The following is a 27,556-nucleotide window of genomic DNA, read 5'->3' as shown; positions in this document are numbered from 1 at the left end:
AACCTGGGTCTCGGGCCCAGAGCAGACATCGCATGGAAAAGGCTGCTTGGCATACTGTAGAGCCAGCTTTGCAGGGTGGAGGTCTTTGGCCAGTTTCCAACAGATGTGTTGTTTACCTTGGCGGCATTGATTTGGCCTGGCGCCGATCCTGAACATCATACATGACCTGAAATGGTTGAAGGCCATGAACACGGCCGTGCATATACTGTGGTCCACAATCGTACCTCATTTGTCATGGAGAGAGTGTAGGTTTGTTCCTCAATGTTAACACAGCACACAGGGGGGGTTAACCGCAATGGCTGCAGTGCGGTCTACAGCGGCCTTGGATCAGTGATTGGTCACCAGAGGATCCAACTGGATAGGCCTGAATTTTTTAGGAAGATGGACTACATCTTTCTGATTTGGGTTTGGATGTCTTCTTGGAAGACATCAAGGGGGGCTTCCTTGTGGAGTTTGAGCGGCTCATTGGCGGGCATGGGACTTAGCTATGCTACTCCCTATGCTGTGTCAGGTAGTGTGAAAAAAAAAACAGGTATTTTCTGGTGAGTCCCACTGTAAGATCAGGTAAACTAACAGCACATCAGACCTCCCAGCACTGTGGACTATGCGATTACAGTGATTGGGGGAGGGATGCACTGGGCCAGTTCCAGAACAACAGTCATCAACTAAAGATGGCTTGAAGTCTGGGGGTGTTTATTAGCGGCTGGCCAGGTTCCTGCTGTGTTCAAGATTGTGAGAACCTGGGGCCTACTCGCCCATCTGTTGATTTAGGGGTATTTGTATACCTCTGAGTTTTACCTGTTTCCGCTGTACAGCAGGCTCCCCTTTGCCAAAGGATGGCTAATTTGAATTTTCAGTCAATAAAGTGTGGCCCATTTTTTAACCCATATTATTTATCTCACGACTTTATTCTGGGGTTGGGGTGCAATGATCATAGTCAACTGACACACTTTGCAATTCAGAGGGTTGATCATATTTCTTGATGAGAAATAATTCTAGAAACGTACCACCCAATCTGCATACACTTTGACTAGTCAACAAGTCCTGAAATATAATTTAAGAAAAATGCACCGCACAGTTTGAATTCTATAGGTATGACCTCAGAAAGGAAACAGATCTTTTTTCTACCTCACATAACATGAAAACAATTCAGAACCAGGATCATTATCAAGGCCTCTAAGATAACGCATTCCTTTAGTTTGTGTAGACTTTCCCCAGAGGAATTCACTGAAGATGATATGATTTCTCTATCAACTGTTCCAAACCTATTTCCCTCTTATTTGCTTCTTGTTGTTCAGGTCAGGCCTGAGAATAAGAACATAACATTTGGGAAGGAAGATACAACCCAGCAAGCCACCACTGGAAGCCAAGATGGAGAAGACCTCCACGGCTACCATGTATTTCCCTTTAGTACTCAGGTAGGCTGGCAGAAAAGACACCCAAACACTGCAAAACATCAACATGCTGAAAGTGATTAATTTGGCTTCATTAAAAGTATCTGGCAACTTGCGGGCAAAGAAAGCCACTGTGAAACATATGATGGCTAAAAGCCCCATGTAGCCCAGGACAAGATAGAACATGACGTCTGAACCTTCATTACATTGAACTAAGATTTTGTCAGTCTCAGAATGCATGTCAACCTCTGGGAAGGGGGGAGAGGTAATCACCCAGACCACACAGATACCAGCCTGGATTAGAGAAGACACCGTGATGACTGACCCTGCCAGCTGCTTCCCAACCCATCTCCTGATCCTATGTCCAGGCTTTGTGGCCATGAAGGCCACAATCACAGTGAGGGTTTTGGCTAAGACACAAGCAACAGATAGACAGAAGACGATGCCAAACAACATTTGTCTCAGAAGGCAGGTGAGAGTTCCAGGCTGTCCTATGAAGAAGAATGAACAGAGGAAGCAGAGGAGGAGAGAGGAGAGGAGGGCACAGGTGATGCTCCAGTTGTTGGATTTGACAATGGGAGTGTTGCAGTAATGAATGAAAGTCCCAATCACCACCGCAGTGATCATGGAAAGGAAGAGGGCCAAGCAAGTTAGAAGTGAGCCCAAGGGTTCCTCATAAGAGAGGTAGCTTAGAGCTTTGGGAATACAACTGTCTTGATTCTTGTTTGGATACTGGTCCTCGGGGCATTCCTGGCATTCTCTTGCATCTGAAAGAAAATAATCTCGTCTTAGTTTTGGAGTCACACAACTTTTATCCATTAGAGAACATAATCCTTGGATGAGTCTGGCATTTTTATTCGAAGTTGATACTCTTCCTTTTTCTTCAAATTAACAAAATGAGGCAGGAACACCACTAGAGAGGCAATTAAAAGTACTGTATATATAGAGATGTGCTTTTCAATTCTTTCACTTACCCATCTGGATCGAAATCCTCCCGTTAGGACACAAAACGCAATTATAGCAGCAGACCTGCTTTTCCAGTTGGACAGACATGCTCTCTCCAGGGTGGCAGCTCTTCACACAGGTGGACTTGGGTGGACTCTAATGATCACGAGAAGGAAAGTCAGGAAGAAATTAAATGATAAATACAGTGGTGCCTCGCATAACGAGTGCACAGTTTAACGAAGAATCTGCATACCGATGCGGATTTCCCCATCGCTAATGCGAGGGCATCCTCGCATTGCGATGGGGGAACAGCTGTTCGGCAGTTCCAAAATGGCTGCCAGACACCCAAAATGGCCACCAGGACACCCAAAATGGCCGCCGCAACATGGTCAAACATCGGAGGCCGGTGAGTTTTGGGCCCATTTGGAATGCATTAAACGGTTTCCCCGTCCCACTTAACAATGTTTCCCCATAGCGAAGGTTAATCTGGAACGGATTAACCTCGCTATGCGGGGCACCACTGTAGAAGGAAAGTTATTTAGAAGTTAAATGATCATGAGGAACAGAGTCTCTAAACTTTAGAACATGGGGGCTACATCATATATTTTCCACATTTTTTTTACAAGAACCTGAAACAAATGCTTTAATTTTAATTTGACACACTGAGTAGATTCTTGTTTTTTTTTTTACTTTTTATTTTTTTATTTTTCCTAAATACAGAAAAAAAAACTACTCATAAAAAACAAAACCTAATTCATAAAAACAAGACCTAACAATACAAATACAATCAAAAACAAATACAAAACAAAACCCCACACATATGGCAGGGAGAGGCATTCCACACAAAGTTTCCATTCTTAAAAATCTGGCTGCCATCAACCTTATTACTCTATGAGAATTCAAAGTGTGATCCATCCTAAAATTGTACTAAATTCTATTAGTTATTTCTCTCACCTCTTTGGCTTCAAATCATTCCTCAGAATATCTATACTGCCATCATTAAGAAAAAAGTTAAAAAAAAAAGAAAGAAAAGGCAAAATGCATTTCAACCACTAACAAGACCATAAGAAGGTTTAAGATCTATACAAATATGAATTCTATATGAGAGTTTCATATGATATCAATATTTCAAAAAAATAGGTGTGTTCAAATATCTTACTTTCTAAATTCAAACATGTTGCGATTCATGTCTTTTAGTATATGCCTTAAAATCATCAATTGCTAATGTTATATTCATCATAAAACAGAATCACCAGATATATTTATCTAGCTTGACAGTCTCCCATGTTCTATTAAACCTCTATTTTCTATCAACACATACCAGTATTTCATATCTAGATTTTCCCTTTCACCAATAATTCAGAAATTAGCCCGATCACTCATTACATTATTAATCTACAATAGATTTACCTCTTAAAGTATACCTTGAGAGACTTCTAATATTATATTCATCATACATATTCCAGATTATAGAATTGGTAGTTCTTACTCATCATTTATCTCCAAATATAATCAAAATTGTTTTACAATCAGGGACATCAATTATTTCGTCTAGCTTGACATACATATTCCAGATTGTACAATTGCTAGTTCTCAACTATCATTTATCTCCAAATATGATCAGCATCATTTTATTATTATAGACATCAATTATTTTATTTTATTTTTATTTTTTTTCCTAGTTTTATAGTACCTTCCGTAGAGCCCAATTAAGCTATTTTGTCTCTGGTTTGAATTTTCCCCCATCATAAGAATTTGCCACTGAAGCCAAAGGATGCTTGGTTTGTAATCATTCCAACTACCCTTACGCCTTTCTTCACTTTCCTGATTACCAAATTCACCTATCAACTTAGGACATGTCCCGTTTTCCCTCCTCTGGATCTCTATTTCACAATGCCCCTCAATTTCCCTAAGCTTTTTAAGGCTTTTACCCTTCTTTCTAAGGTCCAATAAATCCGGACTTTCTTGTGCTGCTGGATGGTGCTTTCTTATGTTGCTGATGACTTGGTCTCCAGCTTCTGTCTTTTGTACCACTAGGTGGGGCTTTCTCGTGCTGCTGATGAGATGATCTTCGGTTTCTGTCTTTTGTGCCACTAGATGGAGCTTTCTTGTGCTGCTGATGAGATGATCTCCAGCTTCTGTCTTTTGTGCCACTAGGTGGTGCTTTCTTGTGCTGCTGATGAGATGATCTCCGGCAACTGTTCCCATATACTGCGGGGGTTCCCAATTCTCAGTTGTTTTTCCTAGGTCCAAAAGAACAGACCGGAGCCCTAAAAACTGCTCTTGAATGCAGTTCATGATGTTGGTTTCCATATTCTGAAGTTCATTTAAAAACTCCCAGGTTATATCCATCTTTATTGAAAAGTAGCTGGACAAAAGTACTTTCTAACCCAGTTTATTTTGCTTCTTCCGGCTACAAGCAATAAAGCACTTCGGTCGTAAAAGCCATAAAAGTCAGTTCTCCGACGGGGCTAGTGATTCATACCGTCTCAAATTGCAGCTTCTCCAGCTTGACAATTACTGTGTGTGTGTTCCCATCGAGGGTAGTAAGATAGATAGTGAAAGCTCTGTCTTTGTCCACTACGATCACTTGTGACGCAGTAGAAAAGTACTGGGCTGTTTGGGTTTTAAATTCCTTTGCCGCTTCCAGATTACAGTTCTCAAAAACAATCGCTTAAATTTCTTTTGTACTTACAAAAGTTGAAATTGATTGGGTCAGTTGATGCAGTCCTTCATAAATCTTTCATGCTTCTCCCTCCTGCCGCGGAGCTTTACAGCTGGGACAACCATAAACATGGCGTCGACGGAATCCTTTGTCTAGAGACAGGAGTAATGTGGGGAGGTGATTGCTTTTCACCCCCTCCAAAATCCTCCGCTCTCTTACGACCTAAGGAGGGTATCTCCTCACCCCCCCCGTCCCTCAAATCTTTGAGGGAATCCTGGATTCTCGGCAAATACAGCAAGAGTCCGGAGAGCCGGACTCTTGCTGCCTCGCTGTTTGAAGCTCCGCCCCTCCCCTCCATATATTTTCCACATTTTTGAAGGCTAAAGTATCGTGCTCATAGATGCAACCACATGCAACGCAGTGAGCACAGACGTCTGCCCACCCGTATTAAGCCCCCCCACCACATGCACACACAAGTACAGACCCTCGGAGCCCGCCACCCCTCTCCCATATGAACTGGAGGCCATGAGCTTAAAGTCTGGAAAAATGGTAAAGTAAGCAGGATGTGGCCTGTGGGCTGCAGTTTGGAGACCCCTAATGAAGAGAAATACTTATATATATGCATATATACATGCATATATATGTGTCTGGCTCACAACATTAAAATTCATCCAATTTAAAGACACAGTAAGTTAAATATTAAAAGATAAATAAAACAGTATATGATTTAAAATACAATTGAACCATCAAAACATTAAAACATAAAAGAGAGTAAAATTTCTGCTGAAACAGGTTCTGGAATTCAGTTATAATTGTTAAAAGCCTGTCTGAAGAGATGGGTCTTTAGCTTTATTTGAAAGGATAAAAGGAAAGGGGAGAACGTTCCATAGCCTGGGAGCTGCCAGAGAGAAGGCCCTCTCCCGTGTCCCTATCAGCTGTGCTTGTGCTGGCAAGGGAACTGAGAGGAGGGTAACCTCTGCTGATCTTAATCGCAGAGAAGGCGCATATCTGGAGATACAGTCCGGACCCAAGTTGTATAAGTGTATAATGACCAGCACTTTGAATTGGCCCTGGAAATGGACTGGTATCCAGTGCAGTTCTTGTAACAGGTGTATTATATGCTCCCTATTGCTGGCCTCAGTCAGTAGTCTGGCTGCAGATGTTTGCACCAGCTGAACTGTCTTCAAAGGCAGCCCCACATAGTGTGTGTCACAGTAATCCAAATGGGATGTAACTAAGGCATGTGTCACTGTAGCCAGATCCGACATCTCAAGGACCAGGCACAGCTGGTGTGTGGGTGATCACAGAACAGAGGAAGGCTAATTGTTTAGAGAAAGTTCAGAGGAGTCGGGAAGCAAATGTCCGAGCCAGTGGATCCTAAAGGCAACGCCCTGAAAGCTCCCTTTATTGACTAAGAGTGAGTTAAATAGTATTTTGTGAGAATTCAGATAGGATACCTAATCGTAACCAGGATTGGTTGAAGAAACCCTTTGATCTTATGTTGTTCCTCTATCCGAAATGTTAGAATGAGGAGTTGCCCAGTCCGCTGGCAGCTGCCACTTCCTCCCAGGAGTGTGTGCACATCACTGGAAAAGAATGCAGCTACGACCTTTAGGCGGATGTTTCCCACACTGGCGCAAAAGGTTTAGCTGTGCAAAGGCACTCTGGGCCAATGCCAAGACCTGGGCATCCAAGGTTAGGGATGAATCCAAGGAGTACACCCAAGCTGCAGACCTGAGCTTTCATTGGGGGGGGGGTGTAACCTGATTCAGCACAGATAGTATCAGTACTGCCTCGTCTGTGGATCAATGCATATTTATAAACAAATGACTCAATGGAGGATTTAAGGATCCTCCCAGTCTCTTCAAGCTTCCTTTCTGTTTGACAACCAATCTGAAGCTTGAAGCAAAATTACTTTCATTAGCTTGAATGAAAATAATTTTGAAAATTATTTGCTTGAAGCAATTAAATTTAACCTCATCTGCATGGAACTGCTGGGAGAGGTTCTCCAGGGTTTTGGTGCTCAATCTCACCAGTATGCAGATGACGCCCAACTCTATCTCTCTTTCCCGTCTAATGCCAAGGAGGCTGGCTAAAAGAATGGATCTTGATAAATAATAGAAGATGATTAGATTTGGAGGGTCATGACCTAAGATATGGAGGACACAATTACTTTTGGTAAAATAAAGGTGAATGCAGAGTTTAATAACCACCATATATACGCCCAGCTATACTGAAGATTTGGGATCACTATAAGTTAAGACTTTTACCTAAAGAGCCATTACGGGTATCCTCACAGGAGGCATGGTTCAAAAGGGAAAGATTATATATAAAGGGAAATGGGAACGTATGGAAATATTCTAAAAATGGAAGGGGGAGGATTTAAGATGAAGGCAAGAGAAGAATTAATAGAAGATGGTTACGAATTTCAGTGGTTTGCATATGTACAGTTACCAGAAAGATTTAAAGAAGAGAAGAAAAATATGGAATATGAAGAAGAAAAGTCTATCTTTGTAGAAGAATTATCTGACAAACAGGATCGCCCGGTTTCCAGAATATATAAACTAACGCTGAAATATGATACAGATGATGAACAAGATAGAGACTGCATGGTAGAGTGGGCATAACGGCTACACAAAGCCCTTGAAATGGCTGAAAGGGGGGAAACTCTCAGAGTTTCTAAAAGGCAAAAGTTGAGCAGAGTTTAAAATTTCAGCGAAAGCTATATGGGACTTTCTGTTAGATAAAGAAAACACTAAACTAGGAATATGTAATTTTGAATCATAGAATTTCAGATCACATTATGAATTGTTTAGATTTCTGTTTTCTTTATGCTTTATTGGTTGTATAACAAACTCAATGATAAATATTAGTAATTGAGAAGGAAGTGATTCTGAGAAAAATTGAGAAATGCATGCGGAGAACCGTTCCCCACCCTGGATCCCCGCTTTTCAAAAAATTTTGCATTACTGTTTGTTCCTCTTTCTTTTGCTCAGTATGACTTTATTGTATTTGAAACTTAGTAAAATTAATTAATTAATTAATGGAAAGCAAATCTAGAATATGTAATTCAAAAGACCTTTATATCCTTGTGTGACAATATACCTGCTATGATACCAAATATTATCCATCCTCTAATTACCTTCCATTTGGACTCTTGCAAGGTACTTTAAGTGTCCCAGGATTGAAAAGCGTTCTGCACATTTCTCTATGTTGTGTTCTTAGCCTCTTTTGAAAAAAATATCAGCACAGCCACATAGCAGTACCAAAAGTACACTCACAAATGAGATCGATGATGAAGGAAAGGCGTTATCTACCTGATCAAACTTCTCATTCCAGGTGATGGCACTTCCATTCAACACGAATCTCTGGTCCACAGGAGCCGCAGGGTTCACACTTCCAACCCGGATTGTCTGGAAGGATTCGTTGGGGAACCTGACAAAATTGATGATATCATATCCAGCTTCTAAGTCTCCATTCTCGTTGAAAAATATTTCTTCACCAGCACTGTTGTTAAACCAAATGTTTCTTAAAAAGGAATGAAGCTAAATTGGAGGAGAAAAAATAATTTCTTTTGGCAGAGTTGAAGAAATGGATAAATACTCTGTGCTTTCCAGCATCTAAAAATTGTCCATGCAAAACACAATGGAAGAGTTAAAATAACAACTGGTGGGATGTTTCCAGGACTTCGCAACGAACCGATGAAGCATTTTTTCCCCACCACTAGTATCAAGTTATGTGTTTATTGATCCATGCAAATCTCCTGACTCAGCAACATTATTGCAGCCTGTTGTGCACAAGGTTGATGATGGATTAGGCTCTGGCCCTTTATTGGAACTGAAAAGCTTCCAATTCTCACCCTTTCTCTCAAACTTTCATATTCTCTATGGATCTCTTTCATTCTGGAAAGTTTGTGGGGGGAAACCTCAGGTTGGTGGGCATCAGTGGCAGCTATTTCCAGACATTAAAGACTATATCCCATGTTTATTTACTTTATTTCTTATTTATAAATTGGATACTTATAATGTCCATCTGGCTACTAAGGCCACTTTGGGCATTTTACAGATTCCAATTTTCTGAAGCTACCAAAGGGAAACTCCCCACCCCCCAGCAATCTCAGTCACTCTCTCCTATCTCTCTCTCTCTCTCTGCGACACAAACATAATTTTAGATTTTTTCCAAGTAACAGATGTTGTCAGAAGAGTAATGTGATATTAGGTCAAAAATTTATCTCATTTAAGAGGCAACTAATTTTCTTCAAGAACCATGGATTTAAAAAAAAAGAGTAATTTAAAAGAAAATTGGAGACCTCTGGAAAGGTATTCAATGCACTTGTGAAAGACACATTCATTGAAAGCTCCTTCTCTGTCACTCTTCCAGAAGAAAAGTGAAATGTCTGTTTTCTGCTATGATTTTGAAGTTCGGGCTCCAAACACACTTTGCTCTACTCTGCTTGGTGTTGCTATTGGCTTAGTTTAGTTTTATTTATTTATTTATTTATTTATTTATTTATTTATTTATTTATTTATTTATTTATTTATTTATTTATTTATTTATTTATTTATTTATTTATTTTTGAATGAGATTGATTCACTCAACAGGAGAAATAAGCCCTAATGATGCCCTGTTTCTCACATTGCACAATTTTTTTTCTTTTCTAATTTTGATTACCTGCCATGGGTGAATGTCCTGGAGGCTCCATTTTTCTCCAGGCCCCTTCCTCTTCTTCTGCGGAGCTCTTGATGAAAAGGCTGCATGAAGCGCATGAGCTACAGCATGAACGGCATTGTAGGTACTGTAGCTCTGGCCAGACATGCCGATTTCAAACACACTTCCAGGAAGGTTTCTCAGCTTCTCCCTCCCACTACAAACCTCACGATTTGGGACATTGAGGTCATTAAGTGGGAATGAACACATAAATGCAGTACACCAAAACTGATGGATTAAATAAATCTGATCCTGATATGGGTTCATATTCTCCAGAAAGATGTCAAATCCTGGCACCACATTTGTGTGGAGTTTGAAGGACAAGGTTCCATGGAAAGAATTTGTGGCCAATTTCAGCCCAGCAGGTAAAGCTGTGAAATCCCACTGAGTTGTGGTCACCCACACCCTCCTTTGAGGCTGCATTTTGTGAAATTCAAAGGTGTCTAAAACTAATCGTAACCCCTCCAGAGACTGCCTGTCCCCATACACAAGAATCACATTAATTTGACTCAGAGAAAGAGTCCAATAGATTGGTCCCAGGATTACCCCAACCACTTCTTTTGGTGAAAACACGGTCACGATTGGGATTTCTTCTGTCCAAGCAATGCAAATATGACTCTGCTCAAGCCTTGGTCTCAAGGTTCGAAGGAAGGTTTCCCCACTGTCATCCTTGGAAACAATGACACCAATCCAGTTCCATCCAACTGACATGAATAGCCGAACAATCCCATCATACTGAGCATCTTCGCTGGGCACTATCCGGTAGAAGGAAGGGAACTGATGTTTGTCACTTAATATAGGATTGAAGGAGCCGTAGCTGAGCTAAGAAAGAAAGCATCACATCTTTCACAATGAAAAAAATGGAAAATCGTTCCCAAATATAAACTCACTCTAAACGTATACTAAAGATCAAAGTCAGGGAGCAAAATACTTGATTCTCAATCTCCATAGGAATACTTTCTTGTACATTCACTTGGTATTATGAATTCTACAGGTGGGAGTCAAAGTATGCAAGTTAGATGCAAGGGATGTAAGTAAGATCTCTCAATGAAGTTAAATTTATTTAACTCTATGGACGTACCTGAGGTATATTGTAGATACTTAAAATTTTGGCCATCTGCATGGAGTTTTCAGAAGTGAGCCCACCAATGGCAGCCACCACTTTCTCCTTCTTGCCATAGTTGTAATTGGGGGGATGCCCTTGGCTCATGAAGAGAAGATCCAGGGTGTTCCTGCAGGCTTGCCAGGGATTAAAAGAATTCTCATAAATCTTGTAACCCAAAGTGATATTGGGTAACAGTTGAGCATTCTCGTTGATCTGGCGGACAGCAAAAGCAAAGGCCAGGATGTGCTGGTAGTTTTTTGGAATCAGACTGCAATGAAATCCCACAAAATTAATCATTATCGGGGGTGTTTCTGAGGATCAATTATGGTATGATTAATTGGGCACTTATTTTGGTCCTCAGAGCAAGTTCGGTATGGCCACCGTTACAATGCCTCTCAAACATGCTTGCCTCCCAGCAGTCTGCCTGTCTCCCTTTCCTGTGCAATCTGAGAAGTTCTTTCTTTCTTGATACAGCACAAGGAAAAACACTGTACAGTGGTGCCCCGCATAGCGAGGTTAATCCGTTCCGGATTAACCCTCGCTATGCGAAATCGTTGCTAAACGGGGTAGGGGAAATGTATTGGAACGCATTAAACTTCGTTTAATGCGTTCCAATACCTTTGTTACTTACCCGTTCAGCGAGGATTCCAGGTGCCGACAGCCATTTTCGCGTCTTCGCTAGGCGAGGGCAGGGTGCGAAAACGGCTGCCGGCAGCCATTTCTGGGCTTCCGGCGGCCATTTTGGAACCACCGATCAGCTGTTCGGCGGCTCCAAAATGGCCGCCGCAATACCCGATCTTCGCAATGCGGGTTTTCCCCATTGCAACGATCGGGGATGTTTCCGTATAGCGATCCCGAAAAAGGGATCGCTATACGGAAACATCGCTATACGGTGCACTCGTTAAGCGAGGCACCACTGTATTCTGTTGAAGTAGAGCCGGCAACCCTCCATCAAATAACCCAGAATAAGGTTAGTAAGTGTTAACTAACAGGAGACCTATTCCAAAATATATCTATCTTAGAAGTCAACCACACACTGTTTTTGATCTCAGAAATATAGAAGCAGGAGTGGAATATCTGTCAAGAGGAAATGCAGAAAACCGAATGAAACATCTAATATTCAATGGTCCACCTGTAAAAAAGGTTAAAATGTTTTAAAAAAACAAAGCTGCACATGGAGGTCAACGGACATATACATCTGAATGCATAGTCTCCTCCATGTTGACATCATAAAAAGGCAACTGCCTACTTTCAATAAGTACTTTATCTTGTGAAGATAAGAAACCCTCATTGGTTTCAATCTGGATTTTCATCTACAAAGCATTGACAAAGAACTACTTACACAGCATTTACTGCAATAGAATCTGGGTGGGTGACAAAGGTTTTCAGAGGGAAGCCAACAAGAGTAATGGATACAAAGTCCCCAAGAATCATCTCATCTGAAGCTTCATGGAAAGAAGTTTGAACTCTTGTCCTCCAGTTGCAGATGGAAGGGCTCATATTCGAGCTGGAAGAATGAAGCACCGGGAGCATCAGCAAAGCCATACAGAAGCCTGGCAAATGTTGGGAATGTTCCGCTTCAGACCTCTTCATCCTGAGCCAAAGGCACCACCAATACAATTACTCTTGCATAAATACATAGAGGAGCTTGGACTGGCAGAGCTGTCCACTTCCTCTCTCAAACTGAGATGTCATTTCCTTGGACAGGAGACTTTATACACTAAGCGCAGAAATCCTAACTGACAAGGGCTGTTTTTCCTCCTGATTATGAGACAAAAGCCCCACATTTCTCAGAGGGATTGAGGAGACAGAAATGCTAAAAGTAGTAATTGCAATAATTATAGGAAAGGTAATCAAGGCTGGTTGGATTTGTTATGTTTGATGCCCTTCTCTATTCTAAAGGAATAAAAATGTAAACAGAACTGTCCACGGATCTGGACTTTTTCCAAAGTTTCTAATAACTTGAGTCAATTTTTTCTTGTTCTGTGCTGTCAAATTGTAGTAAGTTAATGAATGAGCCTCGTGCTGCAGTGGTTAAAACGCTGTACTGCAGCTAAAACTGTGCTCACAACCTGGGGTTCAAATCCCAGGTAGCCGGCTCAAGGTTGACTCAGCCTTCCATCCTTCCGAGGTCGGTAAAATGAGTACCCAGCTTGCTGGGGGGGCAATGTGTAGCCTGGAGAGTGCTTGTAGCGCTATTGGGCAGTATATAAGTCCAATAAATAAATAAATAAATAAATAAATAAATAAATAAATAAATAAATAAATAAATAAATAAATAAATAAATAAATAAATAAATAAATAAATAAATAAATAAGGCTCTTGCATCTCCTAACGGACTTTTTCCCAAGGAGATTAAAGATTTGTCACTCTCTACGAAAAGGCACTAGAATGAGAACAGGGTCACATGTGAAATTAATAAGTTCACATTTCTTTCTTCAGGACCTGAGTGAAAATCAAACACTAAGAATGACCAAGATGAGGGGATATCAGGGTCATGGCTCCCAATCCCACTTGTCAGGGTTGTGTCCTAAGGTTGAAGGGGTTTGCAACTGAATCTTCTTAGAAATGGGGACATTACAAATGAAAAATTCCAATGAGCCACCTCCCTTGTTTTGCTGGCATTGTTTCAAGAGTAGAGACAAACTGATTACATCAGCATCTGATCTTTTCCCTCACAGGCAGGCGACTTATTGCATTCCATCACAAGGTCCTAAATGTTATAATATATGCTGCTCATTAATAGACTTTGTAAACTCAGATGAAGAGGACACTTCTCATGCCATATCATAATATGACTTCATCAATTTATTTAATTATTTATTACACATATATGCCGCCCATCTTGACATAGCCTACTCTGGGCGGCTCACAGCAGGCAAAATAAAAGCAGTTGATATATAATAACCATTTTACAGCAATATATAATGATAACAATGCTTCAAGGTGGGAAGAAAGCCAAAATAAGTAGTGCCGGGGGTTACTATTTAATTCATCATTGGGAACTGACACACTTTGCAATCCAGAGGATTTATCATATTTCTTGATCAGAAATAATTCTAAAAACGCACCACCAATCTGAATACACTTAGACTAGTCAATATGCCCACAATTATAATTTAAAAAAAAATGCACCGCATAGTTTGAATTTCATTCTGTAGGTTTGACCTCAAAAAGGCAACAGACCTTTTTTTCTATCTCACATAACATGAAAACAATGCAAAACCAGGACCATTATCAAGGCCTCTAAGATAACTGATTTCTTTAGTTTTTTGTAGACTTTCCCCAGAGGAATTCACTGAAGATGATATGATTTCTCTATCAACTGTTCCAAACCTATTTCCCTCTTATTTGCTTCTTGTTATTCAGGTCAGGCCTGAAAATAAGAACATAACATTTGGGAAGGAAGATACAACCCAGCAAGCCACCACTGGAAGCCAAGATTGAGAAGACCTCCACGGCTACCATGTATTTCCCTTTAGTACTCAGGTAGGCTGGCAGAAAAGACACCCAAACACTGCAAAACATCAACATGCTGAAAGTGATTAATTTGGCTTCATTAAAAGTATCTGGCAACTTGCGGGCAATGAAAGCCACTGTGAAACTTATGATGGCTAAAAGCCCCATGTAGCCCAGGACAAGATAGAACATGAGGTCTGAACCTTCGTTACATTGAATTAAGATTGTGTCAGTCTCAGAATGCATGTCAAACTCTGGGAAGGGGGGAGAGGTAATCACCCAGACCACACAGATACCAGCCTGGATTAGAGAAGACACCGTGATGACTGACCCTGCCAGCCGCTTCCCAACCCATCTCCTCATCCCAAGTCCAGGCTTTGTGGCCATGAAGGCTACTATCACAGTGAGGGTTTTGGCTAAGACACAAGCAACAGATACACAGAAGACAATGCCAAACACCATTTGTCTCAGAAGGCAGGTGAGAGTTCCAGGCTGTCCAATGAAGAAGAAGGAACAGAGGAAGCAGAGGAGGAGAGAGGAGAGGAGGGCACAGGTGATGCTCCAGTTGTTGGCTTTGACCATGGGAGTGTGGCGGTACTGAATAAAAGTCGCCATCACCACGATGGTGGTGATAGAAAGGAAGAGGGCCAAGCTAGTCAGTACTGAGCCCAAGGGTTCCTCATAAGAGAGGTAGCTTAGGGCTTTGGGAATACAACTGTCTTGATTCTTGTTTGGATACTGGTCCTTGGGACATTCCTGGCATTGTCTTGCATCTGAAAGAAAGCAACCTAGTCTTAGTTTTGGAGTGAAACAACATTAATCCATTACAGAAAATAATCCTCCAATTTGGCTCTAATTTTTTTTTCAAAGTTGATATTCTCTTCGGATATCCTATTTCTTCGATTTGAGGCAGGAAAACCACTAGAGAGGCAATAAATTTTCTGTATTTCTCCATAGGTGCTTTTGGATTCCTTCACTTACCCATCTGGATCGAAATCCTCCCGTTGGGGCACGCAACACAGTCGTAGCAGCATACCTGCTTCCCCAGTTGGACAGACATGCTCTCTCCAGGGTGGCAGCTCTCCACACAGGTGGACTTGGGTGTATTCTAGTCATCATCAGAAGGGAAGTCAGGAAGAAATTAAAATATAATTAGAAGGAAGGTTATTTAGAACTTAAATGATCATGTGGAACAGGGGTCTCTAAACTTTTGAATATGAGGGCCACATCGTATATTTTCCACATTGTTGAAGCCTAAAGGTAAGTGCTCATAGATGCAGCTGCACGTACGCATGCACCCCAGTGAGCACCGACGTCCGCCCACCCTTGTGGAGGCACCCCCACACAAACATGCACACAAAATCACAGACCCCTGGAAGCCTGCCACCTCTCTCCCATATGAACTGAAGGTCATGGGTTGAGGGGAACAGTCCGGACAAAATGGCAAGATAGGCAGTATGTGGCCTGTGGGCTTCAGTTTGGATTCCCCGGATGAAGTGGAAGATTTATATGTACATACATATATATGACTGAGAACATTAAAATTCACACAATTTAAAAACACAGTAAGTTAAATATTAAAAGATGAACTAAACAATATATGATTTCAAATACAATTGAAACATCAAAAGATTCAAACATTAAAGAGAGTAAAATTTCTTCTGAAACGGATTAAGGAATTTAGTTATAATTGTTAAAACTTCTCTGAAGAGATGGGTCTTTAGCTTTTTTCAAAAAGATAAAAGGGAAGGGGAGAACATTCCATAGCCTGGGAGCTGCCAGAGAGAAGGCCCTCTCCCATGTCCCCATCCGCTGTACTTGTGTTGGCAAGGGAACTGAGAGGAGGGTACCCTCTGCTGATCTTAATCGCAGAGAAGGCGCATTTCAGGAGATACGGTCCTTCATGGAGCCCGGACCCAAGTTGTATGAGTGTATAATGACCGGCACTTTGAATTGGGCCAGGAAACGGATTTGTATTCAGTGCAGTTCTTGTAACAGGGGTCTTATATGCTCCCTGTTGCTGGCCCCAGTCAGTAGTCTAGCTGCAGAAGTTTGCACCAGTTGAACTGTCCAAACTGTCCTCAAAGGCAGCCCCACATAGAGTGTGTTACAGTAATCCAGATGGGATGAGAAAGTATAAAGGAGTTGAGAACCAGATGTCAGAGTCAGCGGAGCCTAAAGGCAACGCCCTGAAAACTCCCTTTATTGATTAAGATTGAGTTAAATAATATTTTGTGAGAATCCCAATAGGATACTAGTTACCTAATTGTGACTAGGATTGGTTCAAGAGACTCTTTGCTCTTATGATGTACCTCTCACCAAAAGAGTAGGATGAGGAGTTACCCAGCCCACTGGCAGCTGCCATTTCCTCCCTGGAGTGTGTGCACATCACTGGAACAGAATGCAGGTACAACCTTCAGGCAGACATTTCACGCACTGGTGCACCAGCTTTAGCTGTGCAAATGCACTCCTGGCTAACGCCGAGACCTGGGCATCCAAGCTTAGGGATGAATCCAAGAAGTACACTCAAACTGCAAACCTGAATTTTAATGGGGGGCATGCAACCGGTTTCAGCACAGATAGTATAACTACTCCCTCATCTGCCTTCCTTCTAACCAGAGGCACCTCTGTCTTGTCTGGATTTTCCAGTTTGTTTGCCCTCATCCAGGCGATTACTGATGCAAAACACTGGTTTAGAGTCAATACTCAAGACAGCACATGTGGTGGCATTTACCTCTCCAAGAATCCTATCCATCTCGTCAGGCTGCACCAACTGAAAAGTATTCATTAAAAGAGGTCAAGCTGGGGCCAAAGGTACATCGACTGGGTCTGTATCAATTACAGCATCTAGGTCAGAGCAGATCCGAGCAACTTTATCTGCAAAGTGGCATGTAAATTCCTCACAGCTGGTTGTGGAGTGGTCAATATTTTGTTCTTTTCGTGGGGCACGTACTAAGCCCCTGACTACTCAAAATAACTCTGCTGGACAACTTTGTTCTTTAGAAATTAAATTTCTTTTAAAATATAATTAAAGGATCCTCCCGGTCTCTATAAGCTTCCTTTCTGTTTGATAAACAATATGAAGCTTGAAGCAAAATTTGTTTCATTTGCTTGCATGAAAGTAATTTAGAAAATTGAAACCTACTTTTTATTTTCTTGAAGCAATTAAATTTAACATCAAATGTATGGAACTGCTAGGAGAGGTTCTCCTGTGTTTTGGTGATCAATCTCAACAGTATGCAGATGACGCCCAATTCTATCTCTCCTTCCCAACTAATGCCAAGAAGGTTGGCTAAAAGAATGGATCTTGATAAATAATAGATGATTAGATTTGGACGGTCCTGACCTAAGATATGGAGGACACGATTACTTTTGGTATAATAATGGAAATTTGAATGCAGAGTTTTATAACCACCATATAAGCCAAAGTATACTGAAGTTTTGGGATCACTATAAGTTAAGACTTTTACCTAAAATGCCATTATGGGTATCCTTACAGGAGGGATGGTTCAAAGGGGAATTATTATATATACAGTAAAGGGAAATGGGTAACGTATGGAAATATTCTCGGAATGGGGAGAATTTAAGATGAAGGCAGGTGAAGAATTAATAGAAGATGGTTATGAAATTCAGTGGTTTGAATATGTACAGTTAACAGAAAGATTTAAAGAAGATAAGAAAAATGTGGAATTTGAAGAAGAAAAGTCTATCTTTGTAGAAGAATTATCTGACAAAGAAGATCAAAAGACCTTTTTATCCTGGAGGCGGGGCTTTGTTGCTGTGCTGCCAGTAGCTCCAGAGAAGAGCTCTCTGGAAAACTGGAACCTTTCGGTCCAGGATCCCCTTTTTGAAATGTGGATCGAAGGAGAATCTAGGAGAATTCTCTCTGAAGTAGTTGGTGAGCAGCAGAAGGAGAAGGAAGGGATGCAAACACGGACTTATTCCCTCTGAAGAAATCACCCAGCATGGATCGGAGGCGGGAGCCATATTGGCACGGAGCCGTGAGTAACCCAGGGGAGAAGAGAACAACCAATATAATGCTAAAATATATAACAACAAAGTAAGCTGAAGCATTTGACTTATGAAACAGCCCCATTAAACTGAAAATAACAATGAAAATATTTGGCTGAAAGAAAAAAAGCAGCGGCGAGCCTATCTTATCAGTCTGCTTCAAAAGCGCAACTAACTAACTAACTCTTCATACAGCAGACTGGTTTCAAAGTCGAGAGAGTGAGACGGAAAAATAAATCTTGTGTTTCTTGGGGAAAAAATCCCAGAAGGTAATACCGCCGGACAGGATTCAAGAGACTTGAGTTTTGTGAATGCAGTTTGGCTTGGACGTATTTTTCCTTTTCCTTTACTGGACTCTGTGAACTTTTGATAGTAGAATCTGGTGGTTTTCTGGTGAAGAAAGAAGGAGCAGACGTGGTCGATTGGACTGAAGAGTGTCAACGAGTTAATGGAAAGATCATAAGATGGGCTTCAGGGACAACTATTGGACAGTCTGAGACTCTGTGATTGTGTGGTTTGTCGGATTGCATGTGATTCTGATAATAACAGCTTGCTAGACTCAGGAGAAGAAGAAATAATTGTGCCACGATTTTATTTGAATTTGAATTTGCTGGGTAAAAGTTGATTTTTATATTATAATATTTGGATAAAGATTGGAGGGAGATTTAAGGGCAGGTTTATGATTATGGGTTTGGATTGTTGATAAAATTGTAGAAATTGTTGAAGGATATCCAAGGGGCGATCATTGTGGTTAAGGACATAGTACCATCTATACAAACCCCACTCATTGGAAAGCCTGAGATGGCCTCCAAAAGTTTAAGACAACAAATGGAGACTTGGTCTGTTCAATTTCAAAGTTTTGGAATAGTTGTACAAGAAATAGAAAAGGAATGGCAGATTACTATGCAAAAGACAATAATAACAGGGTTTCAGCAAGTGTATGAAGGTCTTAGCAAAATAGAAGATCTAATGAAAGTGATGAAAGAGGGGACATTAGATGTCAAAAAAAGTTAAATGAAGTTGCACAAACTTCAGAACTGTCTTTATTGGGCATGACACCGGATAACATAGATGAAATAAGGAGTTATCCAGTGTCCTATGCACCTCCCAAAATTAAAAAGTATTATGTTAAAAAGCTTAAGAAAGCAGAGATACTGAAACAAGAGTATCTTATTGTGAAAATATGGGAGGTGACAAAAATGGATATCCTGTCAGATGGGCTGAAAGACTGTTCAATTCAAAAGGAAACTGAACGATGGGATGTATTGTATAAATGGCTGCAGTTATCAGATAGTGTTGGAGTAACATAGAATTAAACTAAAATTAAATTATAAGATGAAAGCAGGAGGGTAATCAAACTGTGAAAAAGCAAAAAGTTAATTTGTTATTCTAATATTAATTGATCGGATGATTGCATACTCCGTGTTCTCCTATCCCCCTAACCCTTTTCCCCATTTCCCTATTCTCCCTTTCTTTTTATATACCCTACCCTGTCCTTAAATAAATACTCAAAAAAGACCTTTTTATCCTTCTGTGAAAATATATCGGCTATGATACCAAATGATATTCATCCTCTAATTACCTTCCACTTGGACTCTTGCAAGGTATTTTAAGTGTCTCAGGCTTGAAAAGCAATCTGCACATTTCTATGTGTTGTGTTCTTAGCCTTTTCTGGAAAACTATCAGCACGACCTCATAGCAATATCAAATGTACACTCACAAATGAGATCGATGATGAAGAAAAAGCATATCTACCTGATTAAACTTTTCATTCCAGTTGATGGCACTTCTATTTACCAGAAATCTCTGGCCCACAGGAAGCATAGGGTTCACACTTCCAACCTGGATTGTCTGGAAAGATTCGTTGGGGAACCTGACAAAATTGATGATATCATATCCGGACTCTAACTCTCCTTTCTCATTAAAAAATATTTCTTCACCAGCACTGTTGTTAAACCGAATGTCTCTTAAAAACGAATGAAGCTAAATTGGAGGAGAAAAAATAATTTCTTTAGGCAGACTCTGAAAATTGTCCATGTAAAACACAATGAAAGAGCTAAGATAACAACTAGTGGGATGTTTCCAGGACTTCCCAACAAACCGATGAAGCATTTTTTCCCCACCAGTAGTATCAAGTGATGTGTTTATTGATCCATGCAAATCTCCTCTGACTCAGTAACATAAAATCATAAGCAGAAATCCTCTGGTTGGAGCCTGTTGTGCACAAAATTGAAGATGGCATAGGCCTTGGCCTTTTATTGCAAATCAAAAGCTGGCAGTTCTCACCCTTTCAAAATTCGAAATTCTCTATGGATCTCTTTCCTTTTGGAAGACTTTGGGAGGAACCTCAGGTTGGTGGGCATCAGTGGCAGCTGTTTCCAGACATAAAGGACTATATCCCATGTTTATTTATTTTATTTCTTCTTTATAAATTGGATGCTTATACCGTCCATCTGGTTACTAAGGCAACTTTGGGCATTTTACAGATCCCAGTTTTCTGAAGCTCCCAAAGGGAATCTCCCCCCCCCTCCCGGCAATCTCACTCTCTCTCTCTCTCTCCCCGACTAAACGCAATCCACTGGTGCAGGAACTGGCAAGCCACTCCAGTATCTTTGCACAATTTATTTAATTTTCAAGTTCCAATTACCTGCCATGGCTGAATGTCCCAGAGGCTCAATTTCTCTCCAGGCCCCTTCCGCTTCTGCGTAGATCTTGATGAATAGGCTGCATGGAGCGCATGAGCTACAGCATAAACAGCATTGTAGGTACTGTAGCTCTGGCCAGACATGCCCATTTCAAACACACTTCCAGGAAGGCTTCTCAGCTTCTCCCTCCCACTACAAGTCTTCCAGTTTGGACCACTGAGGTTATAAAGTGGGAATGAACAGATAAATGCAGTAGACCAAAACTGATGGATGAAATAAATCTGATCCTGATATGGGTTCATATTCTCCAAAAAGTTCTCAAATCCTGGCACCACGTTTGTGTGAAGTTTGAAGGACAAGGATCCATGGAAAGATTTTGTGGCCAGTTTTATCCCAGTAGGTAAAGCTGTGAAATCCCACTGAGCCGTGGTCACCCACACCCTCCTTTGAGGCTGCATTTTCGTAAGTTCAAAGGTGTCTAAAACAAATCGTAGCCCCTCCAGAGACTGCCTGTCTCCATACACAAGAATCACATTAATTTCACTCAGAGAAAGTGTCCAATAGATTGACACTAGGAATACCCGAATCACTTCTTTTGGTGAAAACACGGTCACAATTGGGATTTCCTCTGTCCAAGCAATGCAAATATGACTCTGCTCAAGCCTTGGTCTCAGGGTTCGAAGGAAGGTTTCCCCACTGTCGTCCTTGGAAACAATGACACCAATCCAGTTCCATCCAAAGGACTTGAACAGCTGAACAATCCCATCATACTGAGCATCTTCGCTGGGCACCATCCAGTAGAAGGAAGGGAACTGACGTTTTTCACTTAATATAGGATTGAAGGAGCCATAGCTGAGCTAAGAGAGAAAGCATCACATCCTTTACAATGACAAAAAGGAAAATACTTCCCTTTGTCCCCAAATATAAACTCACTCTAAATGTATACTAAGGATGAAATTCAGGGAGCAAAATGTTTGATTCTTAATCTCCAGAGGAGATTATATATACTTGGTATTATAAATTCTACAGGGGCAATGCTAGCCAAGAGATAGGACCCAGTTGAAGTGGGACGCATGTAAGATCCCCCAATAAGCTACCTTTATTTAACCCTGTGGACGTACCTGAGGTATATTGTAGATACTGAAAATGTTGGCCATCTGCATGGAGTTTTCGGAAGTGAGCCCACCAATGGCAGCCACCACTTTCTCCTTCTTGCCACAGTTGTAATTGGGGGGATGCCCTTCGCTCATGAAAAGAAGATCCAGGGTGGTCCAGCAGGCTCGCCACGGATTAAAAGAATTGTCATAAATCTTGTAACCCAATGTGATATTGGGTAACAGTTGAGCATTCTGGTTGATCTGGCGGATGGCAAAAGCAAAGGCCAGGATGTGTTGGTAGTTCTTCGGAATCACACTGCAATGAAATCCCACAAAATCACTCATTATCGGGGTTTTTGAGAATCAGTTATGGTATGATTAATTGGACACTTCATTTGGTCCTCAGAGCAAATTAGGTATGGCCACCGTTACAATGCCTCTCAAACATGCTTACCACTCAGCAGTCTGCCTGTCTCCCCTACCTGTGCACCCTGACAAGTTCTTTCTTTCTTGATACAGCACAAGGAAAAACACTGGATTCTGTTGAAGTAGAGCCTGCAACCCTCCATCAAAATAACCCAGATGGGGATAGTAAGTGGGAACTAACAGGAGACCTATGTCAAATATATATTTCTTAGAAGTCAACCACATGCTGTTTCATGTCAGAAATATAGAAGCAGGAGTCGAATAAATGTCAAGAGGAAATGCATAAAACCGAATGAAAAATCTGATATTCAACAGTCCACCTGTCAAAAAGGTTAAAACATTTTAAAAAACAAAGCTGCACATGGACGTCAACGGACTTATACAGGTGAATCTATAGTCTCTTCCTCGTTGACAGCATAAAAAGTCAACTGCCTACTTTCAATAAGTACTTTATTTTGTGAAGATAAGAAACCTTCATTGGTTTCAATCTGGATTTTCATCTACAAAGCATTGACAAAGAACTACTTACACAGCATTTACTGCAATAGAATCTGGGTGGGTCAGAAACGTTTTCAGAGCGAATCCACCAAGAGTAACGGATACAAAGTCCCCAAGAACCATCTCATCTGAAGCCTTATGGAAAGAAGTTTGAACTCTTGTCCTCCACTCACAGATGGAAGGGCTCATATTCGAGCTGGAAGAATGAAGCACCGGGAGCATCAACAAAGCCAGACAGAAGCCCAGCAAATGTTGGGACTGGTCTGCTTCAGACCTCTTCATGCTGAGCCAAAGGCACCACCAATACAATCACTCTTGGCTGAAGACATATAGGAGCACGTACTGGCAGAGCTGTCCACTTCCTCTCTCAAACTGAGATGTTGTCATTTCCTTAGACAGGAGACTTTATACACTAAGTGTGAGGATGCTAACTGAAAAGGGCTGTTTTTCCTCTTGATTGTGACACAAAAGCCCCACATTTCTCAAAGGGATTGAGGAGACAGAAATGCTAAAAGCAGTAATTCTGATAATTATAGGAAAGGTAATCAGGGCTGGTTGGATTTGTTATGTTTGAAGCCCTGCTCTATTCTAAAGGAATAAAAATGTAAACAGTACTGTCCACGGATCTGGACTTTTTCCAAAGTTTCTAATATCTTGAGTCAATTTGTTCTTGTTCTGTGCTGTCAAATTGTAGTAAATTAATGAGTGAGGCTTATGCATCTCCTAACTGACTTTTTCCCAAGGAGATTAAAGATCTATCACTCTCTATGAAAAGGCACTAGAATGAGAGCATTGTCACGGATGATATCAATAAGGTCACATTTCTTTCTTCAGGACCTGAGTGAAAATCACACAGTAAGAATGACCAAGATGAGGGGATATCAGGTTCATGGCTCCCATACCTACATGTCATGGTTGTGTCCCAAGGTTCAAGGGGTTTGCAACTGAATCTTCTTAGAAATGGGGAAATTACAAATGAAAAATTATAGTGAGCCACCTCCCTTGTTTTGCTGGCATTGTTTCAAGCGTAGAGACATATTGATTACATCAGCATTTGATCTTTTCCCTCAGAGGCAGGCGACTTATTGCATTCCATCACAAGATCCTGAATGTTATAAAATATGCTGCTCATTAATAGACTTTGTAAACTCAGATGAAAAGGACATTTCTCCTCCCATATCATAATATGATTTCATCAATTTATTTTATTATTTATTGCGCATATATGCCACCTACTCTGGGCGGCTCACAGCAGACAAAATAAAAACAGTTAATATATAATGACCATTTTACATGAATATATAATGATAACAATGGTTCATGATGGGAAGAAAGCTAAAATAAATACTGCCCGGAGGCCATACTAAATTCATCATAGGAAACTCACACACTTTGCAATCTAGAAGGTTTCTCTTTTTTTAAAATGAGAAATAATTTTAAAAACATACCACCCAATCTGAATACACTTTGACTAGTCAACATGGCCACAAATATAATTTTAAAAAAATACAATGCCCACTTCGAGTCACTGAACTTTTATTCATTAGGCAATCTGAACCTGCAATTGAGTCCTGCATTTTTATTAAAGCTAAAACTCTCTTGAGACATCCTTGTTCTTCTATTTAACACAATAAGGCAGGAATGTCACTAGAGAGTAAATAAAAATTCCTGCATTTCTCCATAGGTGCTTCTGGATTCCTTCACTTACCCATCTGCATTGAAATCCTCCCTTTGGGGCATGCAACACAGTCATAGCAGCACACCTGCTTCCCCATTTGGACAGACATGCTCTCTCCAGGGTGGCAGCGCTCCACACAGGTGGAACCGGGCATACTCTAATGATAGGAGGAATCTTATTTAGAAGTTAAAGGATAATTAGCAAGAACCTTTTATAGAAGTTAACTTACTTTTATGATGCCATAGAAGGCTTTTAATTCCCCCCCCCCGAATCCTGATAGGGTTTCCATAAAATCTATGTCATTTGCTGAACTTGTTTGTAGATAATAGTCATCAGCTGTCACGAAAGACACTCTGGGCTGATTCCAGCTACTATTCTCGCCTAGAGTAGACAAATTGAATCAGTTACATAATGGTAGATCTCACAGAGTTGCAGTATTACCAGGATGCGCTAGGTGGCACGAACCATGTCAAGGAAAAATTATAGGCCTGACCAGAGTAAAGTGCTGTAATGAGCAACCATAACTGTCAGGTGTGTTGAGAATGAGTCAGGGTGACTCAGCAAGGATGATGTAACCCAAGCTGATGCAACCTAGAGATGATGTAATGCTATGAGGTAATCTGTAACCTGATTGGTTGTAAGAATATATATATGTAGATCTATACAATCAGTAATATCGTCACCTGCCTGAAGATCACATATGCCTGCCATGCTGCTGTAGACTGCTGTAAATACACTATGCTGAACAAAATGCTGCCGGACTGCGTGTGTTTTATTGCTGGACTGCCTGAGCCGCCTTACACTCTGCTAAATCCGCGATTTCCGTGAGAAAAACCCAACAAGAAGGTTATGGGCCCAGCTCTATGCCCTGCGCAGACTGCGTGACGTAAAGAAAGGCGGTGAGTACCAGTGGGTACTGAGAGACAAGGCTAGAGTACAGGGAAGGAAGAGTTCTGCCCTTTAGAGCCCAGGAGGGGAGGAAAAATGGAGGACAAGGAGACAAGCAACAAGATGCAGCCAGTTGGGAGTCTGGGAGGTTTTCCAGTGACCATACTAAACGAAAATAATTACCAGACGTGGTCAGTGAAGGCAGAAATGTTTTTGAGACGAGAAGAGCTGTGGGAGATAGTGACAGATCCCCCTGATGAACCAGAAGAGGAGGAAATAAAGAAAAATGAAAAAGCTTTTTCTACGATTATACTTTGTTTGGAAGATAGCCAGCCTACACACGTGAGGGGATTAACTTCAGCTAAAGAATGCTGGGATACTTTGAAAAATATATATGTTAGAGATACAGCAGGAACAATAGTTTCACTAACCACAAAGCTATATCGAGCTAAGCTAGAACATGGGGAAAGCATGTCCCATCACTTACAGAAAATGAAGAACCTGTTTGATGAGTTGCAGCAAAAGAATATGGAATTTTCAGAGACTCATAAAGTATATATAGTGTTGAGTACCTTGCCAGATTTCTACGATAATCTAGTGATTAGTCTAGAGACTATGTCAGAGAAAGAACTGAATATGCAGTACATTACAGCAAGGCTTTTGGAGGAAGCAAGAAAGAGAGATGAAAGAATAGAAAATAAAGCAAGGAGATCAAGCCCCCAATGGAGGACAAATGACAGTCCTGAGAGAAGGAGGCACAGCCCACAGCAAAGGAAGGCTGACTTTAGGAGAGAAGAACAAGCAAGCAAGGCATTTGCAGTGAAACGCTGTTTCTTCTGTAACTCGGAGAAGCATTTGAAACGGGACTGTGTGAAAGCAAACAGCTGGAGAAATAAAGCTGACAGCAAAGGGAGGACTTATCTCGTGCAGGCAGAAAGAGATAAGAGGAAGGCCACGGCAACCTGGATCCTTGACAGTGGAGCAATTAATAATCTTACTAACGATAAGAGTTTGTTTTCTTTTCTAGGTGCTTCGGAACAGAGCTTCGTTAAAATGGCAAATGGACAATGTTCTCCTGTGGCTGGAGAAGGGAAAGTTTATGTAACAGGTTTGAGAAAAGAGTTTTAAAATGTATTGTTTGTCCCCAATCTTGATTGTAACATTCTCAGCATTTCCAGGTTAGATAAAGAACGATATACAGTAATTTTTGAAAATAACACATGTACTATAAAGAGAGGGAAAGAGGTTTGTGCCAAAGTTAGAAAAGAAAATGATCTGTATGTACTGAAAGATAACAAAGTGGCTAATGTAGTAAGAAATGTGCCAGATCATGACAAATGTGCGCATCTGATGCATAGAAGGCTGGGGCATGCTAGTTTTAAGGTGAAAAAAAAAAAGGAAAGTCTTGCAAAGGGGGCAAAAGTGAAAACATGTAAGAATTACTTAGACTGTCATGTTTGTAAATTAGCAAAATCTAAGATTAGTGTGGTTCCTAAAGAAAGGACAACACAAACAAAGAGAGCTTTTGAGCTACTACATGCTGATGTAATTGGTCCTCTGCTGCCATCTATGGGTGGATCACGATATATTTTAACAATTGTAGACGATTTTATCCGGTACGGTTTTCGCTATGTGGTGAAAAATAAGTCAGAAGTGTATAAATATTTCAGGAATTGGTTGTCTTACGTGGAGAAACACTTTGAGAAACATGTGGCACAAATACAGATGGATAGAGGAGCAGAGTTCATGTCAGAATGGTTCCAGAATTGGTTGGAAAATGCTGGCATATTTCATACGAAGACAAGCTCATATTCACCCTTTCAGAATGGGGTGGCTGAACGTAGGAATGGGGTCCTACAAACAATGAAGGATGGTTTATTAGTGGATGCTGGAATGAGTCACGTTTACTGGGCTGAAGCAATTCTAACTTTGTCTTACATTATTAACCGCATTTATTCTTCGGTTATAGATCAGACACCATACTACATGCTATTTGGAAGGGAGCCTTCCATAAACCACATGAGAGTATTTGGTTGC

General features: G+C 40.9%; 2 protein-coding genes and 1 long non-coding RNA gene across 3 annotated transcripts; 1 reads left to right on the top strand and 2 right to left on the bottom strand.

Moving 5' to 3' along the window:
* Positions 1-889: 889 nt before the first annotated feature.
* On the bottom strand, positions 890-8,525 carry LOC140701353 (vomeronasal type-2 receptor 26-like). The gene is made up of 3 exons (XM_072976934.2): positions 8,322-8,525; positions 2,369-2,495; positions 890-2,161 (listed from the first exon to the last, which is right to left on the bottom strand). The coding sequence occupies exons 2-3, from the start codon at positions 2,445-2,447 to the stop codon at positions 1,266-1,268; spliced, it is 975 nt and encodes a 324-aa protein (XP_072833035.2). The 5' UTR covers positions 2,448-2,495; positions 8,322-8,525; the 3' UTR covers positions 890-1,265.
* Positions 2,926-5,756, top strand: LOC144583426 (uncharacterized). Its single transcript, XR_013537183.1, has 2 exons — positions 2,926-4,376; positions 4,497-5,756. It is a non-coding gene; the product is annotated as an uncharacterized LOC144583426 (long non-coding RNA).
* Positions 8,526-13,608: 5,083 nt separating the features above from the next.
* On the bottom strand, positions 13,609-22,374 carry LOC140708298 (vomeronasal type-2 receptor 26-like). Its single transcript, XM_073003687.2, has 3 exons — positions 22,054-22,374; positions 21,630-21,789; positions 13,609-15,049 (listed from the first exon to the last, which is right to left on the bottom strand). The coding sequence occupies exons 1-3, from the start codon at positions 22,372-22,374 to the stop codon at positions 14,154-14,156; spliced, it is 1,377 nt and encodes a 458-aa protein (XP_072859788.2). The 3' UTR covers positions 13,609-14,153.
* Between the last annotated feature and the right edge of the window lie 5,182 nt (positions 22,375-27,556).

This window comes from Pogona vitticeps, chromosome 6, assembly GCF_051106095.1.
Source record: "Pogona vitticeps strain Pit_001003342236 chromosome 6, PviZW2.1, whole genome shotgun sequence".
Taxonomy (NCBI): Eukaryota; Metazoa; Chordata; class Lepidosauria; order Squamata; family Agamidae; genus Pogona; species Pogona vitticeps.
The sequence above is the reverse complement of the archived record's forward strand: the minus strand, read 5'-3'. Positions and strand labels throughout refer to the sequence as shown.